This window comes from Corvus moneduloides, chromosome 7, assembly GCF_009650955.1.
Source record: "Corvus moneduloides isolate bCorMon1 chromosome 7, bCorMon1.pri, whole genome shotgun sequence".
In the NCBI taxonomy this organism is placed as follows: domain Eukaryota; kingdom Metazoa; phylum Chordata; class Aves; order Passeriformes; family Corvidae; genus Corvus; species Corvus moneduloides.
In genome coordinates, this window is record NC_045482.1 from 38,373,433 (window position 1) to 38,393,510 (window position 20,078).

The window sequence follows — 20,078 nt, forward strand, 5'->3', positions numbered from 1 at the left end:
GATCAGCTCCATCCGTGGTGATCAGCTCCATCCATGGTGACCAGCTCCATCCATGGTGATCAGCTCCATCCATAGGGATCAGTTCCATCCATAGGGATCAGCTCCATCCATAGGGATCAGCTCCATCCGTGATGATCAGCTCCATCCATAGGGATCAGCTCCATCCATGGTGATCAGCTCCATCCATGGTGATCAGTTCCATCCATAGGGATCAGCTCCATCCATGGTGATCAGCTCCATCCATAGGGATCAGTTCCATCCATAGGGATCAGCTCCATCCATAGGGATCAGCTCCATCCGTGATGATCAGCTCCATCCATAGGGATCAGCTCCATCCATGGTGATCAGCTCCATCCATGGTGATCAGTTCCATCCATAGGGATCAGCTCCATCCATGGTGATCAGCTCCATCCATAGGGATCAGTTCCATCCATAGGGATCAGCTCCATCCATGGTGATCAGCTCCATCCATAGGGATCAGTTCCATCCATAGGGATCAGCTCCATCCATGGTGATCAGCTCCATCCATAGGGATCAGTTCCATCCATAGGGATCAGCTCCATCCATGGTGATCAGCTCCATCCATAGGGATCAGTTCCATCCATAGGGATCAGCTCCATCCATGGTGACCAGCTCCATCCATAGGGATCAGTTCCATCCATGGTGACAGTTCCCATCCATGGTGATCAGCTCCATCCATGGTGACCAGCTCCATCCATGGTGACAGTTCCCATCCATGGTGACCAGCTCCATCCATGGTGACCAGCTCCATCCATGGTGACAACTCCAGGAGCCCCTAGAACCCCCCGAAAAGGCAGCAGAGCCCAGCAGGTGCTGCCAGGGGCTGGCCCTGCCTCATCCCCACAATCCCTGCTTTGTGCTGCCCTGCGGTGCTCCCAGGTCGGTTCCCTGTGGAAAACACGGATCCTGCCGCGGCGATTCCATGGCATGAGGAGGGTGCCCCTCGCTCCCTGTGCTCCCGCCCCGTGTCCTTGGGCAGAGTGATGCCTTGGGACAGAGCTGCTCTTACTGGGGCCTCCAACCAGGAGTAGGAAACCATTTCCTAGGAAACCTTGACGTTTCCCTGTAGGGATTTTTTCCAGCCCGGTGAACGGGGTCTTTGTGTTTTTTCTCCGGAGGGTTTTGGAGATTGTTCCGTGTTTGGCTTCGCTCCGTGGGCTCACATTGGAGCCTTTCTTATCCAAGGGTCCCGTGACAAATGACAAACCCAAAGGGCCTAAAAATAACTGCACTGAGTTCCTCTCTGTTGTTGGGTCATTCCGGATCACCCGCAGCCTTTCCTCAGCCCTGGCTGACACAGGAAGATTTCCACAGGGATGGCAGAGCTCATCCCACCGGGATTCTTGCTGGGATTGAGCTGGTCTCACTGGTTTTGCTGCATGGCTCCACCTGGCCTCCAACCCGTGCCACCCTGACATGCAGGAATTCCTCCCCAATATCCCACCTGAGCCTGCCCTTACCCTTCTTCACCCATTCAGCTCTCATCTGCCTTGTTCAGGAATGAGAATATGCCAAAAAACTGCTCCAGAGGGATTTCTCCAGCTGTTTCAGCACTTCTCCGTGGGCAGGGAGAAGAGGATCCTCCAATCCTCCTCCAGATGGGATTGAGGTGCCTCCGTTGGCTCTCTGTCACCTCGTTTCCTAAAGAAGAGGAGCTCTGCAATCCTCAAAAGAAAGTTTGATGCTAAACCGAAACCTGGTTGATACAGAAATGTTTATTTGTCTCCAGGCTTTTAACTTCCTTAATCGTCCTGGAAGCTCCAGGACATTCCTGGGAGCAGGAGGGATTTCTCCACATGTGTTTTTTGTTGACTGCTGGGCTGTTGTTGCTGCATTCCTGGGGGATTTAGAGGAGTTCTCAGTTACCTCCGTGTTTTCTTTATTCCCTCTGTGCTGGGCGAGATGTTGATATTTTTTAATAGAGCCTAATTGTTATTTTTGCTGCTCATTCCATTGCAGAAATTCAGGAGACGAGTCCAGGAGTCGACTCAGGTGCTCCGAGAACTGGAAATTTCCTTGAGGACAAACCACATCGGGTAAGAATTTCTGATGCCTCTGGTTCAGTTGTTTGGGTTTGGTTTTTTTTTCCAATTATTTTTTTAAAAATTATTAATTTATTAATTTCTTTTGTTATTCAGTGATTTTTAAAAAATTATTTATTAATTTATTTTGTAGTTCTAGTGGTGCCTGTCTCTGGGAAAACCCCTCTGTGCATGTCAAGAAGTGATGCCACTCGGTTGCTAATTAAAGCCTGATGGGCTTAGTTAAGGGGAGCTGGGCATCTCAGGAGGATAATTCAGCTTTAATCCTTTCCTCATGGATTCATCCACGTTTTTCTGAAGGCTGAGGGAAGGTTGGAGTCAGCTCCTGCTCAGTCAGAGCACAGGGAGTGTGGCTGTGTCCAGAATAAAAATAATGCTGCAGCTATAAATTCATATCTCACCCCCCTGCTGCTTCATAGCTTTAACGTGGGGCAGCTCGTGGAGCCTGGCTGGGAATAACATCACCAGGATTTATCCACCAAGCAGGAAATCCATCCCAAATTGCTGCAGTAGAATTGCCAGAGCTTTAGTTTTTTATCAGACATCCCTTTCCCATCCACATTCCCACCAATTTCACCTCCCTGTGGGATCAGAAGCTGGTCCAGCACTGGGACATCAGCCAGGGAGCTTTTCCAGTGTTTTTCTCCATGATCACACACTGTCTCCAGCTCAATTCCATCGATTTTTCGGGATTCTGCTGGGATTTTGAGGGAATGGAGGTGTTTTAAGCTGTGGGAGGAATTGCAGTTCCCAGTGTGGTGATGGGATCCCTCCCTCCAGCTGCACCACCCCAAAATCTCCTCCCACAGCCCTGCCAGGTTTTCCCTCCTTTCCCAGCACAAAGGATTCCCCACCAGAGGCTTGAGGCATCCATGGATGCTGTTGGATTCAGGATGAGCAGGAGGATCCTCGGTGCTGCACCGGGGCAATGAGAGAGGGGACAGGACCAGGGTTCATTTCTTTGGTGCCCCTGGCTGAAGGATTTCTTTCAAAACACATTTTATAAAAGGCCAGGCTGGTTGTTTTAGCAGGGAAAGAATCAAAAATGTCCGTCTTGAAGATCAGAATAACTCAGAGGTGATGAATTCCCACTCCACGAGCCTGGAGCTCCACTTCCCTCCCTGCATTCCCTCATTCCAGTGGCACCCAGCCACTCCCAGGGGATTTGCCGTCCCAATTGGGGTTCAGAGGAGAGCTGAGGCTGTGCTGAGGCTCCTTTTCCCCCTGGCTTTGCCCCTCAATGGATGGAGTTTCAAATTTTTCTTGGCATTTTCAAAGCTTTGGAAGATAATCGATTTTTCAGAATTATTTTGCAAAACCCAGGGGCCAGAATTCACTGTAGCAGGTGAATACCTTTTAAAAAAAAGGAGGTAAAATTACTGTTAAATGCACATCCAGGATATCCATCAGAGATTCTTCTCCTGCTTTTACAGCCTGCTGGAGATCAGGATGAGAGAAAACCTGAGCCAGGCCCCTGTGTTAGGAACTGACCTTCACAGTGCTGCAAAAAAACCTCATTTCAGTACATTTGGAAAGGCATCTAAAGGAATCTTTAAAGTCCTCTAAATCATTTTGAACAAGCCTTTTTTTCCCCCTGAGTGAGACCCAAAGTGCTGCAGTGGCTCTGTCTCCGGTTTTTCTGGGAATTCCAGGGAGTTCTAAGGCTCTGCTGTCTGGTGTTTCTCTCACAGATGGGTCAGGGAGTTCCTGAATGAAGAGAACAAAGGCCTGGATGTCCTGGTGGAATACCTGTCCTTTGCCCAGTATGCAGTCACGTAAGTGAGACATTTCCAGGATTCCCTGCCAGTAAATACATGGATATTAGGGAATATTCCTTCATTAAGAAGGGGTGAAGCATTGAAGAGGCTGCCCAGGGGGCAGTGGTGGAGTCACAATCCCTGGAATTGTTCAAAAAGGAGTAGATGTGGAATTTGGGCACGTGGTTTGGTGGTGCTGGTCTTTTCCAGCCTCAATAATTCCATGATTCTGTGGGCCTGAGGGCAGAGGAAATCTTGAAGGGAGTCTGGAATTATTTCGTCACAGCAGGCAAAAAAAGGCCGGAATTTAAACCTTGAGATTATTCATCTCTCTTCACATTTTTTATCTTTGGTCTCTGAGCATCTTAAGGGTGGGAAACCCATCCCACAAATGTGTGGAAAGATGCAGGATTCCTTGAGAATAGGTTTGGAATTGGTGTCTGAGCCCAAGGCTTTGTGTTCCCGCTGTGTTCAGAGGGATTCCCACCCCCCAGGCGCTGCTCCCGAGGCTCCTGGCAGGCAGGCCTGGGGTCCTGGGCAGCAGATGTGCTGCAGCACAACTCAGGAGCAATTCCAGGGGCATTTTGGAAGTTGGGAAGACTGGAAACGGTGTTTTTTTCTGACATCTGGGAAGTTGAGATCAGGTTTAGACGTTTGGGTCGTAAATCATGACACGGGCTCTGAAAAACCAGTGGGGAAAATCAGCTTTCAGTGGAGATCTTCAGCTGAGGCTTTGTTTTATTGTCATGGAATCATCCCAGACTGCTTTGGGTTGGGAGGGACCTTAAAGCCCATCCCTGCCATGGACAGGGAGCCTTCCACTATCCCAGGTTGCTCCAAACCCCATCCAGCCTGGCTGTGGACAATTCCAGGGATGGGGAATGAATCCACATTCGCTCAGGATATCGTAGCAGATTTTTTTATATAAAAATGACAAAGGTTAAAGATAATTTTGGAGTAGAAACTCCAGCTGGGGAGAGCTGATAATTTATTTTTAGCAAGGCTGCCATCAGATTTATGTCTGGCACTGCCCAGAAAAGAGATTTGTGGTGGGGTTGCAGGAAAATTTATGAGGGAAAATCCTATGGTTTAAAATGTTACCCACTGGAAAAAACGGTGCACAGCAAAAAGAAATGTTTGTACAGAGCCTTTCTGCCTAAATTTATACAAACGTACGCAAGGAACTCGCTGGGTTTTTCCCCTCTCACATGGGGAACATGAGTAATAACCTCGGGAGCTGGAAGGGGAACAAGCAATTCCTGCTTGGAACAACGGGCAAGGAGTCAGAAATCAGGGGATCTGGGATGATTGTGGTGATATTTGAATGTGCTGGGAGGTTTGTGGGGCCGAGCTGGGATGGAGGAAACCGAAGCGGTGCTTGCACAGCTGGTTTATGGGGATTCACTGGAGAGAGCTCCCAGAATTCCCGCTCTTTCCTTCCAGGCAGGGCTATTCATCAGCCAGCAGCCAGTGTTGGATTTATTTTATGTTGAAGAAGCTGTTTGATCCTGTTGGGATGTGTCCCTGAGGGATTCAAAGCCCTGCGGATGTGGCACCTGGGGACAAGGGGCGGTGGTGGCCTTGGCAGGGCTGGGAATGGTTGGACTCCATGGTCTTGGAGGGCTTTTCCAATCTCAGTGAACCTGTGGTTCTGGGATTTCCTTCCCCCATGTGAAGCTCATCCTCTTTCCCTGGACTTTTCCATGTCCCTCCAGCACCACGTTGTCCTTAACTCTCCTTTTCCATCATTATTCCACCTGTTGAAACCACAGAATTCCAGACTGGTTTGGGTGGGAAGGGACTTTCCCAGTACTGAGGGAGCACTGGGATGATCTTGGAGATCTTGGAGAGCTTTTCCTTTGTTTTTGGCCCATTTGGCTCTGTCCAATGATTCTGTGATGCCACCAAAACCTGCGGCGGGAAGGAGAACTCGGCGCGCGTCTCTCCCGCCTAACCCGGCCTTGGAATCCCTGTTTCCTTGCAGATTTGACTTTGAAAGCCTGGAGAACAGCGTGGAGAGCTCCATGGACAAGTCCAAGCCCTGGAGCCGATCCATCGAGGACCTGCACAGGGGCAGCAATCTGCCCTCTCCCGTTGGGAACAGCATCTCCCGCTCCGGCAGACACTCGACCCTCCGGTACGGCATCCTCGGGATCTGCAGTGTGGGACAGCTTTTCCCATTGGGATATCCCTCATCTTCCCTCTTTTCCCAGCAGAGGAGTGGCACTTAAGGAATTGGTGGTTTGAGGTGGAAGGAGCCTCTCAGGGCAGCAGCTGGGGAAGGGGCAGGAATCACTTCCGAGGGCAGGATGAGCCGAGGATGCAATTCCTTGTGCAGAGGAAGCCATTCCTCGTCTCCAAAATGCAGCTCAGCATTTCCATGGACCCAGCCAGTCTGGGGCTCCCATCCTGTGTCCCGTCTCTTCCAGCAGCACATTCCTTCCGTGCTGCCATGAAGGGGATGTTGGATTCTTTGGAAAGGCCACTTCCCTCCCCCAGACCTGCTTTCACTCCCACCATTCCACGCTTTACTACCAAGTCTCTCTTTCCCAATGTTCCTTTTTTTTTTAATTTGTGGAAAAGGCAGGATCACTTCCCAGGATTGACTGACAGTCACCTCTTCCATTCCTTGGATGTCCTGCCCCGACCACCACCCTCACATCCTGGTACTGGGGTTGCAGCTCTGAGTGCTGGATCCTTTGGGATTTTTTTGGCTTTTATGGAGTTTTGCTCCATAATCCTGTGAGCAGAGAAGTGTCCAAAAGTGGAGCCACCTCACTTGCAGCTTTCCCTTCCAGCAGAGGTGGTTTTGCTTTGCCAGGCAGTGCCCTTGGCCCTGGGATGTTGTTGAGTGGCTCCAAACCTTGTACCTGGAAGATTTAATTCCCAGCCCTCAGGCACTGGAGAGGAGGAGAGCTCTGGGAAAGAAATCCAGCTGTGGAGTGCAGCAGGATCACTTGGCCACTTGATTTAGGGGTTTTTTAGTGGCTTTGGTGTTCTTTGCTCCTGAGTTGCTCTGCCAGAAGTGGCAGAGCCCGAGCTGGCAGGAGGTGCCGGTTCCGCCGTTCCCTAAGGAGGAGTGTTTGGGATTAGGAGTGCCTAAACCAGGAATACCTTACATGTCTCTGACATTGTTTCTCTTCATTTCCTTCCACCCTTTTCCCCTTCTCACATCTCCCTTTATTCCTTTCGTGTCTGACTCTCCGTTTCAACGTCTCCTCCATTCCCTTTTCCCGCTCAAACGCTCTTTCCCCGTTCTCCCATCCTTCCCGGCGCTCTCATCTCCTGTCACACACCATCAGATTGGTTTCTCTGCCCGACCACCTTGAGCTCAAATGCTGCCAGAGCTGCTTGGCAGCCACCTGCCTCTGGAGCAGCTTCCCTTTGCGCTCTGCCGATGAGGCTCCCGCCCGGAAAATCCCGTAAGTCCGAGTGCAAGGTGTCCCCTGCAGGGCATGGAGCCCCGGGGCCAGCACTGCTCCCATGCCATGGATAATCTGGTGGCCACACGGACTGGGACAGCCCCAGCCCCAGGAGAAGGACTGCAGGCTCCAGCACGTGTGGTTATCACATTATAATCCTGAGCGTAGTTGGCTTCCGTAGAGCGGGATTTTCGCGGAGAGAGGGAAGCGTGGTTGGCCTGGAGGCAAGAGCCGAGTTCTCCTTCTCATGGTGCACGTAGTTGTGTTTTGTACCTAAGCTTAGAGCTTGTAGTCCTTGTCCATCTTGTTTCCTCTTTTTGTTAGAAATAGAGACTTTGCTCATCCCCAAAACTGCCACGGAAATGGGACCTGACAGAGTTTTCCAGCCAAAAGTTTCCCCTTCCTCCAGAGCCATCTCACACCTGAGGCAGCTTACCTGGATTTGGGGCTTTTGTCTTAAATCTGTATTTTAAAATCTGTATTTTTAATATTTCTTTTAAATGGGTATTTTTTAAAATGTGTATTTCTTTAAAAAGTCTATTTTTAAAAATAGCATTTTTGAAAAGGTGCATTTTTTTTAAAGGTGCGTTTTTAAAAGTGTCTTTTTTCAGTAGCTGGGGATTATGTGTGTTAAAAAAAAAGGGAAAGCTAAAGGTAGGTGAGAGATTTTTAAGAAAGGAGGGTTGTTTTTATAATTATAATTTTTAAATTGTAATTTTTATAATTAGTAAATATTGGTGAACTGAGAGAGAATCTCCTCCTCAGATCAAGGCAGGTGCTCAGTTGAGGAGGGGGCACAGGGTGTTTTTTTTGGGAAAAACCAGGAGGTTCTGCCCCATCTCCGGGTGGTAAATGAGATTTTTGGGATGTGGGGACACCCAGGCTGTGTGGAAATTCCTGGAATGGTGGAAACTGTGCAAACAGGAGAAAGGAATCCCAGCATCTCAGACTGGTTTGGGTTGGAAAGGTTTAAACTCACCCCATTCCATGGGCAGGGACACCTCCCACTCTCCCAAGCCCCATCCAAGCTGAAAGATCTGCTCTTCCCTCTTGGAGGAAAAAGGAGAAAGCTGAGAAAACCTCCCCAGGGTAATGGAAAATTCAGGAGCTGGCCTGGGCTGGGCAGAGCTCTGTCCATCCTCCAGGACCATCCCTCTCCAGTTCCAAGTCCAGCTGCCTCCCCACAGCTCTTTTTAGCAGAGCTGAACCTGCCAATTCCCCCCTCCCTGCGTTTCCTTGGCAACTGAGAGGGGCTTTTTTTCCTGGAGAGGAGGCACAGGGATTTGGGAAACCAACACCAAAATGAGGGCAGGAGGATGAAAAAGGGGGAAGAACCTTTGGGGATTTCATTACTGCTTTTTTGGGAGAAGGAGCTTTACTGAGAGCCAGCCTCTGCTGTCAGATAAATATTAATGCAGGCTTTGCAGCATCCCAGCCCATTAGAAATTCCCTTTCTTCTGAGGAAAGGACTGGAGTTTCCGTGTGGATTGAAATGAGAAACTTCGATTCCTCCTCCAGAATCTGCCGAGGCCATGAGGAGAGAACCATCCAGGCAAATCTGGGAATGGGCTTTGAGTGTGTTCAGTAACTGGGCTTAAATCTGCCACGGTTTTGGGAGCTGCAGTCCCCGAGTTTGCCAGTGACACTCGCACTGCTCAGGGGCCCGGGGAAGGCATCATTTTTGTCAGATGCTTCCTAATTCAACAGAGCATCTCTGTGAGCAGCTCCAGCAGATCACAGAAACCCCAAATGGGCCCAAACCTTCCTTTCTGAAGGAATTTTTGGCTGTCAGTTGAGACAAACCCCACAGTTCCCAACCCACCACCAGCAAAATTGCAGGGATGGAACCCCAAATCCAGCCAGCCCTGATGAATTTCAGCTTCTCATCTCTGTGAGACCCACCCTGGGCTGCTCTCCTGGGAGCCAGAGGAGAGCAGGATGGTTTTTACCAGATCAAAAGGTAAAAATGATGGCAGAAATCAGCTGGAATTTGTATTAAATTGGAGCATTCAAAGTCTGCACCACGGGACTGGGCACATCATGGAATTCCAGAAGGGTTTGGGATCTAATTCCAACCTTCCTCCCACTGTCCCAGGCTGCTCCCAGCCCCAATGTCCAGCCTGGTCTTGGGCACTGCCAGGGATCCAGGGGCAGCCACAGCTGCTCTGGGAATTCCAGCCCAGCCCCTCCCCACCCTCCCAGCCAGCAATTCCCAATTCCCAATCTCCCACCCATCCCTGCCCTCTGGCACTGGGAAGCCATTCCCTGTGTCCTGTCCCTCCAGGCCTTGTCCCCAGTCCCTCTGCAGCTCTCCTGGAGCCCCTTCAGGCCCTGCAAGGGGCTCGGAGCTCTCCCTGTGTCCTTCCCTTCTCCAGGTGAACATTCCCAGCTCTCCCAGCCTGGCTCCAGAGCTGAGGAGCTCCAGGCCTCAGAGCATCTCCATGGCCCTAAAATATAAAAAAATTACGAAATTATTCTTGAACAGAAACGTTTTTCTGTCAGATCTGGGTGAGAAAAAGAACCTCAAACTGTGTATTCCAGCCCAGGGCTGGCCCTGGCTTTCCTGGTTGTTGAGCAGTTGAAGTCCTGCTCTTCCCCTCATCCTGCTCATCCCAAAACTCTGGATGAGCTCCCTCCCCACAGGTGCCACCCCCTTTAGGACTGGCAGGAGGAACCCATCCCCTCTGCAAGAGCTTCCCCAGGCTCAGCTGCTCAGTTCCTGCTCTTCTGCAGGGGAAAGGTTTTGCAGCTCCCCTTGCAAGGAGGGGCCGGGGAAATGAAAGAGGAACCATCTGCCATGAATTAGCAGGATAAATATCCTGGGCTGACATCATCTGGGACCTGCAGCAGACAGGAAATCAAACCCAACGAGTCCTCCAGCTGCTGGGCCAAGTTTTTGGGAACCAGGAATGAGGGAGAAGCAGGAGGAGCTCATCCACCCATTCCCTGGCTCACAAAGGGAGGTGTGGGAGCTGCCACCGGCCTGCCCCGCCTTGGGGGAGGGAACAAAAACATCAGAGAGCCTTGGAATGGCTGCAGACACAAGGAAAAGCATCCTGAGCCTGAATTCCAGCGGCTGAGCTGTTGTTCAGGAGTTCCTGTACAAAAATCCTGGTTAATTCTTGGCTCTGGTGGCTGTGGGAAGGAATAGCGTCTGCTGAGGGGATGGGGTGGGAATCCAGGGCAGAATTCCCTCTGCCTGGAGGGGCTGGCTCAGCACAGGAGCTCTCCAGGGCATGTTCCATGTCCAGGTCTCACCTGGATTGTCCCCTGGCGCGAGGGGAAGCTCTTGGGTGATGCCAAGCAGTGGGACAAGAGGAAGGGGCAGGAACTGATCCCAGGAAATTCCACCTGGACAGGAGGCAGAACTTTGTCCCTGCGCAGTGCCCGAGCCCTGAACAGATCCCAGAGTGGAGTCTCCCTCCCTGGGATATTCCAGACCCACCTGGACACAACCCTGTGCTCTGGGATGGCCCTGCTGGGCAGGGAGGTGGCACCAGTGACCCCCTGTGGGCCCAACATCCCATCCATCCCTGCCATTCCCTGTGTCCTGTCCCTCCAGGCCTTGTCCCCAGTCCCTCTCCAGCTCTCCTGGAGCCCCTTCAGGCCCTGCAAGGGGCTCGGAGCTCTCCCTGGATCCTTCTCCTGTCCAGGTGAACGTTCCCAGCTCTCCCAGCCTGGCTCCAGGTGCCTGGAAAGTCACCCAGGTAGGGAGAGGTTTAGGAGGGATCATCTCGGCTTGGCAAGGCTCCATCCAAGTGGCTGGATCCAAGCTGAACTTCCAGGCAGATCAGACCCAGTATTGGACATGCTGGAGTACCCTTGCTCCCCAGTTCTGTTTCTCCAGGCATCTGGAAATCCCAAAATCTGGATTTACCATCATTTTTCTTGTTTAAGGAGACTTTCTCCCCTTTCTTAGAGCCAACAGAACTGGTGGATGCTTCAGTCCTGAAGTTCAGGGATGTGGCTCACTGGGCACTGAGTGAGGGGATTGTTTTTCTTCCAACAGTGGCACCATAAAGATCTCATTAATGGGGTTTAAAATGTAGGGAAAAGAATTTAAATCTGAGCTAAAGCAGTGTAGGAACCATCTCTTCCCAGTTCAGATTCCCAGTTTGAGGTCGCTCTGCTCCTGCTGTGACTGGGGAAGGGACATTTGGGACAGGAATGAGCCCTGGGCTCGCTGTGGGCACAGAGCTGATCCAAGGGGAAGCAGGAGGGATGTGGGACCATCCTGGCACCCCCATTCCCACCAGGAGCATCCCAAATACCCAGGTGCAGGTGCAGAGCTTGGGGCCAGAGCAGCCTCCTCCTGTGCTGCTCCCAAAATTCAGCTCCGGTGCTCCAACCCCTCTGTGCTGATCCCGAACTGGGTCACGCTTCCCGAAATCCTGCAGTGCCCTGAGCTGATGGATTCATTCATATTTATGGATGGAAAAAACCCCTCCTTTGACTGAATCCTGCTTTGAATTTGGGGATTCTTTCATCTCGGCACAGCCGGGAAGGGAAAGCCCAGGGGAGGGGTTGTGGAAAGCTGGGAATTGTGGGCTCTCCGTGGGCAGGGTGGGCACAGGGAGCACCCAGCCCTGGTGTGGGACCTTGTTCCTCTTGGTTTGTGCATTTGAAGAGGGAATTTGCAGGGATGAGCCAGGAAGTCACACACACCAGTGTGGTGTTCCCTGTTCCTGCTTTTATCATGGATTTGGAGAGGGAATTTGCAGGGATGAGCCCAGGAGTCACACAAACCAGTGTGGTATTCCCTGTCCTTGTTTTATTGTGGATTAAACAGAGGGAATATCCAGGGATGAGCCAGGAAGTCACAACAAACCAGTGTGACATTCCCTGTCCCTGTTTTCTTGGGAATATTCCCTGCCACCTGTGCTGGCAGGAAGGGCTCAGCTGCAGCTCCTGCTGGAGCCAAGCACTGGATTTTTATCCTTGCCAGTTAAACATCCCAGGACCTTTTCCTCCTTTATTCCCACGAATATTTTCTGCCTGTCCTCTGGAAAACTCCTGCATTCTCACCCAGCGGAGGGATATTCCTCTTCCTTTCTTTCCACTCCTTAGAAATCATCCTGGGATTGATGAGAAATGGGGTTTGTTGTTTTTTTTTTTTGCAGCTACAACACCTTGCCAAGCCGAAGAACCCTGAAAAATTCCCGACTAGTGAGTAAGAAGGATGATGTCCACGTGTGCATCATGTGCTTACGGGCCATAATGAACTACCAGGTAATTCCCCTGGGGAGCAGGGAATTGTTGGGGTGGTGGGAAGGGGGGAGGGAAGGTAAAAGAGGGGGATTTTTAAGGGAAAATGGATGGAAATACTGAAATTGTCATAAAACGGGAAGGAATGGGAAATGATCCTGTGATTTAGGGATTTAGGGAAGGGGAATAAGAGCCTGGGAATGTTGGGCCAGCTCCTGTTCATTAGACATGCAGCTGATTAGGTTATAATTAGTCTGGAGTTTAGTGCTAACACTCCGAAATAGGAGATGATGGAAAATCCAAGTTTTCCCTTGGATGTGCTTGTGGCAAAGCACTTGGGATAACTGGAAATCAATCCACTCGACCAAGCTCATCTTATTTTCCTGAGTTTTTTCTCTCTCCAGTGGGATGCTGGGATCATGCAGCATGCCCTGGGAGCATCAGGAATTTGGGATTTTCAGCTAAAACCAAGGAAATCTGTGGTGAACACCTTGACTGGGAGTTGGGAGGGGGTTGTGGGAGCTCTGGGAAGGATGCAAGCAGCAATTCCAGTAACCAGGGGAGCAGATTCCAGAGGAATTCCGTTTGGTTTGTGGGGAGCAAAGGCAGCAGTGCTCGTGCAGGGCCTGCAGGAGAGTCGGGTGTGGCAGCCGGACTGCAAATTCCCATTTAGACAAGAAATGAAGGACAATTAAACAGGGATTGGAGGAGAAAGGAACGAGCAGAGGGTTGGGAGTGGTGTAGGAGCAGCTCTTGGGCCATTTTTGTTGCTGAAATGGCCAAGCCCAGCACTTCCAACAATGCCAATGGGTGGGAATTGTAAAACCATGGAATACCCAGTTGGAAGTTGTTAGGTACGGCGGGAGAATGGAATATTCCAGTGGTAAATTCCACGAGGTTTTGTTCAGCTTAAAGCACCAGGAGAAGCTGCCACAGGATCTGGTCAGGGGGCTGGGATTGGCTGGATTTGGGGAGCATTCATTGGTGTCAGACTGAGCGGGATTCTCCCTTCTCTTCCCAGTACGGATTCAACATGGTCATGTCCCACCCTCACGCCGTCAATGAGATTGCACTAAGCCTGAACAACAAGAACCCCAGGTAGGCTCCTCTGCCTTGTAGGGCTGAACAAGCAGGTGAGTAAAGAGGGCTTGGAAAGGCCTTCCAGAGGGGCATTTGTGGAAAAAGCAGCCTTTGCTCTGGATCAGATGGAATGTGTGGAATGGTGCGGATAAACGAGCAGTGGGCGTCTAATTCCAGTGCTTTCAGAAGCTGCTGATTCTCCAGCTTCCATAACGGCTTCAGACTGAAGGAGGGTGGGTTTAGATGGGATATTGGGCAGGAATTCCTGGCTGGAAGGGTGGGCAGGCCCTGGCACAGGGTGCCCAGAGCAGCTGGGGCTGCCCCTGGATCCCTGGCAGTGCCCAAGGCCAGGCTGGAGCAGCCTGGGATAGTGGGAGGTGTTCCTGCCCATGGCAGGGGTGGCACTGGATCATCTTTAAACTCCTTCCCACCCAAAGCATTCTGGGATTCTGGGATTCAGCTGGAATTTGGCTGCTGGAGCCCCCAGCTCTGTTGCAGTGCAAGGAAACCCCACTGGCAATGAGCAGCTTAATGTGGGATTTTCCTGAAGAGAGGGAAAATCTTCATTACAAAATGTTATCCAAGATCCTGAGCTTGGAATTTCTCTGGGAGAGGGTTTCACTCTTGTGCTGGGTCAGGTCGCAGCCACGGCATGATGCTGTAATTGCTCAGTGGAACTGCTGGTGATTCCATGTCTCTTCCTCTCCCACACATCCCTGTGATCCCACCTCCAGCAGAGCCTGGAGTTCTGAGCCTTGGCAGGTCTGACAAATCCAAACCCAACACAGAGATGTCCCCAGGGAAAGGGGAAACAGGGGGATGGGGTGATAACCAGCACCGGGTGTGTGTCTGCACAGCCTGGGCTGGGGCTGGGCACAGGAGCAGGAATCTTGTCCTGAGGGAAGCAGGTTCTTCCTTCCTTTCTTTTAGTCAGCCCCAACTCAGCAAGCCAAGGAGAAATGGGAAGTTTATTGTTTTAATCATTTTTTTATTAAATCATTTGTAATCATTTTTATCGTTTTCCAGTGCCTGCAAATCAGGGGAGAACCCAAATTTTCACTGTTGGAAGACGTGGGTTATTTCAATAACAAACCTGCTTTAAAATGTGGCTAAAACCATCTGAGGACTGAGTTGAATGTTAGCTCTGCTCAAACCCCAAACTGTGTTTGGTTTAGTCCCATGGGAGCTGTTGGGATCCCCGAGGTTTGGGTGCTCAGGGTTGGCTGGGATGTGCCACGGGGAAGCAGCAGCTCCAGGGAATTCTGCAGAGCTGAGCCCATCCTGGGGACTGGGGGGGCTGATCCCATTCCCACTGCAGAGGGAGCGGGCAGGGGGTGGGGCAGGACTGCAGGGACTCCATCTCCTCGGGTTATTCCCAAACACATCCCACAGGCACAGCTGGAGCTGCCCTTTCCCTGTGCTCATCCCAGAGGTGTGGGCAGCGCTGGAGACTCCAATCCCAGAGATCTCCATCCCCTCCCCACACACATCCCCCTCAGAGGGGACATTGCAGCAAATCCCCATGAGAGCTCCTTGATCCCGAAACACCTTGGAAGTTTTTGTGGCAGGAGGGAAAAATAAAACCTAAACAAACCCTTGAGGAGGCAGAATTGAACATTCCATTTAAAATTTCCTAGGGAAGGGACCATTTTTTCTGGTTTCCAAAGATAACCTTGACCCTTTGAGAGCCACAAGGTATTTCTTGTTCTGTAACATCTGGTTTGAGTCGCTGCTTGAGCATGGGACTAATTTTTTTCTGTGTGTGCATGGTTTGCCTCTGCTCAGAGCTCAGCTGCCCAGAAAGTCTTTTGTTTTCCAGGAATCCTGGAAGAAAACACTGTAGATTATTTCCATGAGGGTTACACTGAGTTTGCTGCATGTTTTTCCCTCAGTGATCTCATTTTCTCTCTGTTTTCACTGCTGAAAATCAGCTCCGATTCCTGATTTTTAAGGAGAAGGACATGCTCCAACATCCTGTGTTCCTGCAGTGAATTGTGTGTGTGTGTGTGTGGCTATAAATACAGATTATTATGGAGAATAATTCAGATTTGGGTCAGGAAAACTGCAGATTGGAATTAGAAGCACTTCCATTAAAAACTGGGCTCCAAGGAACGTGGTGGGGGGTGCCAAGCTGCTCCTCCAGGTGCGTACAGGGAATTCCCTGGGAGCAGCAGCTCTCAAACACTGCCCTGCCTTTGCCAGAGCTCTGCCAGTGCCTTTTTGCTTGAGTTTCCAACTCGGGATTTCAATCCCTGCATGGTTTGAGAAGCTTTGAGACGGGGGGGAAAACTGCACGATCCTGGGAGAGGCGAAATTCCCTGGATCAGCACTGTGCACCTTGCAGGGATATTCATTCCAAGGGGTTAAAAACCCACGGGGTGAGGCTGCAGCTCCCACCTTGTCCCTCAGGTGGGGAGCAGATGGATCAGGTGCTGTCCCTGAGTGTCTCCCTTTGTTTTCCCCACAGGACAAAGGCCCTGGTCCTGGAACTCCTGGCGGCCGTTTGCCTCGTCCGAGGGGGCCACGAAATCATTTTGTCTGCCTTTGATAACTTCAAGGAGGTTCGTGGAGCTGCTTTATCAGACTTGGGTGTCCCTACTTCTCTTATGATTGATTGGAGCCTCCTCATCCAGCTAAATTCCCTCCAGGAAGGGTTTTCCAGAAGCTGCAGGTTTTCCTTGGAGCACTTTGGTGTCCCTTCCATCGTTCTCCTGTTTGTGTTAAAGAGCTGTAATTCCAACCATTCCAGCACCTCTTATTCCCAGCACTTCCCACTGCAGGCTGGATTGGGATATCACAGCCTTCCCCCCTCGCCAGTGAGCTCCCTGAGCAGCATTCCCAGCCCTTTGTCCTGGTTTCCATGGATTTGTGAGAGGCAGCTCTGCAGATTTATCCGAGTTGCCTGATCTTGGTGTTGCAGGACGAGCAGAATTCCAAGGGAGGACGGGAGGGAAGAGGGAGCTGTGGGACAGCTTTGGGATGCTCCAGGGGTCCCAGGTGCTGGGAGCTGGTGCTCCATTGAAATCCCAACATTCCGAGAGCACTGTGGGATCCAAACTGGGATCTGAGTGGGACAGAGAGGCAGAAATAATCCTGGCTCTGTGCAGGGAACACTTCCCAACGTTGGCTCTCATCCAGCAAAGCTGTTGTGGTGTTTTATACAAAAATATTCCAGAATAATTGGATTTGGGAGGGGAGGGTGTGCTCGTGGAATCTCTGGGTGGGAAATCACTTGGAATTTGGAAATAAACCCGGGATTGAGGAGCTTTGGAAATAAACCCAGGACTGAGGAGCTTTTCTGAAGGTGATCCATAACTTTGAAGAATCCAATGTGTTTTGCTCCAAGGCAAGCAGAAATGCCAGAAAAATAAACTGGAATTCAGCTAATCCAGACAACTTTTGGGAAGGTCGTTGTCTGGTGGTTGTTCCAGGGTCTGAACTTCCCTGGGAAGGGAAGAGCTGGTGTTGGAACCAGGGGTGGGAGAGGAGCAGGATCCAGCACACCAAGATTCCCTCTGTTTTTAACATGATTCACTGATTCCATGGAATCAGAATCCTGGACTGGTTTGGGTGGGAAGGGACCTTAAATCCCTTTTATTCCACCCCTGCCATGGGCAGGGACACCTCCCACTATCCCAGATTGCTCCAAGCCCCATCACTTCCAGGGTTGCTCGGAGCAACCTGGGATAGAGGAATGTGTGGAATTAGAGGATTTTTAAAGGCCCTCCCAATCCAAACCATTCTGGGAATGATCCTGGAGCATCGAGCCAGCCAGGAGAGCGGGACCAACGCGAGGGTTGAGCTTTGCTCCTGGGAGGTCTGGCTGGGAATTGCGTGTCCATTGCCAGGTGGGTATGGATCCAATCCTCCCTAAACCCCTCCTAACAGATCCTCCTGCTTCCCCATGGGGTTGTGGTGCAGTTTGGAATAGATCCGGGGTGGACTTCCTTCGTTAGCACCCGGAGAAGGCCCCTCCGTGGGTGGTTTTCCATAAAAACACTTTGTTTTCTGGAATGATGTGGGCTCAGTGCAACTTCCAAAGGTTTTGTTCCCAGCCTAAGCAAGAGACAGGGTTTTTCCAGCTCTTTAATCCTGGTTCTTCCCCACAGTAACGCTCCTAGAGGAAAGCTCTGCCTCCTCTCATCCCAGCCGTGCTTCCCAGTGACAGCCCTTGGAAATGTATCCCAGTGGAAATGGCAGCATCTGGTTTGCTGTGGTGGGCCTGGATCCCAGCATTCCCAGCAGGATCCAGGCCAACCTTCAGGCTGGAGGCTTCATCTCCAGCTTCCCTCTCCTGAATCTTCCAGGATAAATTGCAGCATTCCATGGAAATCCCTTTGCTGTCTCCTGGAGCTCCTGAGTTCCAGCCCTTCCTCATCTGAGGGCAGTGGGAATATCCCTGAGCAGCCACAGGTGGATGTTGCTTTTCCCCTTCCTCAGGTGCAGGATCCCAGGATTGCTGATCCTGGGATTGGCCCTGCTCTGATTGGGTTGCTCCTGATTTCATGACTCTGCCCTAAATAGCTCCTGGGTGTTTATGGCAGCTGTTCCCAGCCATGGGAATGGTTTATACCAGATTTCCCAGGAATCCTGGCTTTGCTGCAGAGGGATCAGAGCTCTGTTGTTCCGTTTGTATCCACAATCCGTGATTTTGTTTAAATCTGCTCCATGTTTTCTGAAGTGGGTGCAAGAGAGACCATGGAATCCTGGAATGGTTTGGGTGGGAAGGGGCCTTAAAGCCCATCCCACCCCTGCCATGGACAGGGACACTCCCACTATCCCAGGCTGCTCCAAGCCCCTTCCAACCTGGACACTTCCAAGGATGCGGGGTCCAAAACCTCTCTGTGCAGCCTCCTGCCTGGAATGTTCCCTGAAATTTTCCTCCTTTCCCACATTTACCAGCCCAGGTTGCTCCAAGCACCTTTTCTAGGGCAGGAAGGGATGGTGTGGGATATAACACAGAGCACCTGGGGAGCCTTTGGAGAGGATTCCATGGGATTGCTTTGGGCAGGACTCGGATCAGCCTCAGCTGAGACCATCAGGCTGCTGCTGCCTTTGATCCCTGCAAGGGATCCCGGATCCCTGGCCCTCCCTTTTCCTTGGAGCTGCCCGGACCCTGAGCACTGTGTGTGGTGTTTGGTCTCCCAGCGAGGCGCTCCTGGTGCTGCAGGGAGGCTTCCCAAGGATTATTCCTGAAGAAAAGCCTGGGATTAGTGTGAGGATTTACAGCCTGAAGGGCAGCTCCAAACCCTTCCCGTGTCCCAGGGATCCCATCCCTGCCAAGCAGAGCCTTGTGTCCTTCACCAGGAGACTCCAAATCCTCCTCCACCCAGGGATGGATCTGTCCCAGCTCTGCTTTGCTCTATCCCAGATTTCCATGTGTGTTTTAAGGGTTTTGGGGAAGTAGGAAGTTTAAAGCTCATCCCATTCCTGCTGCCGTGGCCAGGGACACTTCCCACTATCCCAGATCGCTCCAACCTGGCCTGGAACATTCCAGGGAATGTCCTTTCCAGCGCATCTGCCGTTCTGTGGGTGTTTTGTGGATCACTCCAGGTCTGTGTGCTGAGGAGAGCAGGACTGACAGAGAGAATTCCAACCTCCCAGAGAAGCTACTGGGAATATTAAGGTTGAAACAATATCCAGGGAGCTGCTTTATCTTGGATCTTTTGTTTCCTGCCAAAACCCCTTTCCACAGCTCTGGAATTCCCACCAGCTGCTTGTTGTGCTGATTTATTTTCACTCCTCCTTTAGCCAGGGATCATTTTCTCTTTTTTCCCTCCCTGTCATTTGGGTTTCTCCCTAATTACAGAGAAAAGGCAGCTCTGAGCTGTGGCCCAGCCTGGTGCAACCCTGCTCCTTCCACTCACGGATATGAGTCAATTTTTGAGGAGAAAAGAGATAAAAAGAGAGATTTTCTAATTACAAATGTGCAGTAATTGTACCTGGCTGCTCAGGCTCACACTGCAGGCATCCACATGGAATTATTTTGGGCTGAAGGATATTTTAATGGGAGGAAAACCTGGCTGGAGAGGGCCTGAACAAGCAGAGGGGTGTATTTGAAATTCTTTTTGAGGTTGACCCCAGGTGTGGTGCTTGTTTTCAGGTGTGTGGGGAGAAGCAGCGCTTCGAGAAGCTCATGGAGCACTTCCGGAATGAAGACAACAACATCGACTTCATGGCGAGTGTTATTTTCCAGGAACTCCCAGTTTTTTCATCATTTTCCTTCCCTGGGCCTGGCCCTGTTCTCTCAGGCACAGCTGTGGCAGCAGGGAGGGGGTTGGAGGAGTGCTGGTTACGGGGCTGGTGGCAAAAATCTCCCAGAGCTGGGGGTTTGAGGCTGTGCTGGGGTGTGAGAAACTGAAATCCTGCTTTTAATCAGGAAAAATCTCCCTTGCGCTCCTGCTCAGTGCTTGGATCCGATGTGGGTCCGTTCTGAGCAGCATTTCCCACCCCAGCACTGGAATTCTGAGGCCTCTGTTGCACTTGATGACAATTTAGTGCTGAGCTTTGTGTAAAAGACCATTTTCTGCCAAAAATCAGGTGTTGAAGCA

The 20,078-nt window shown here is 51.1% G+C and overlaps 1 protein-coding gene across 14 annotated transcripts in view; it reads left to right on the forward strand.

The window, feature by feature from the left end:
* FMNL2 (formin like 2) overlaps positions 1 to 20,078 on the forward strand; it is a 111,916-nt gene that overhangs the window by 71,986 nt on the left and 19,852 nt on the right. For 9 of the 14 annotated variants that reach the window (XR_004241106.1, XM_032113707.1, XM_032113714.1 and 6 more), the window contains exons 4-11: positions 1,981 to 2,057; positions 3,755 to 3,838; positions 5,805 to 5,957; positions 7,123 to 7,242; positions 12,363 to 12,471; positions 13,469 to 13,545; positions 15,995 to 16,088; positions 19,631 to 19,705. Coding sequence is in view for 13 of the 14 variants with exons in the window: in XM_032113707.1 (XP_031969598.1) it covers positions 1,981 to 2,057; positions 3,755 to 3,838; positions 5,805 to 5,957; positions 7,123 to 7,242; positions 12,363 to 12,471; positions 13,469 to 13,545; positions 15,995 to 16,088; positions 19,631 to 19,705 (789 nt within the window). In the remaining variant the exon portion in view is untranslated. The remainder of the gene's footprint in view (positions 1 to 1,980; positions 2,058 to 3,754; positions 3,839 to 5,804; positions 5,958 to 7,122; positions 7,243 to 12,362; positions 12,472 to 13,468; positions 13,546 to 15,994; positions 16,089 to 19,630; positions 19,706 to 20,078) is intronic. The other 5 variants (XM_032113716.1, XM_032113721.1, XM_032113717.1 and 2 more) reach the window with 1 other exon arrangement.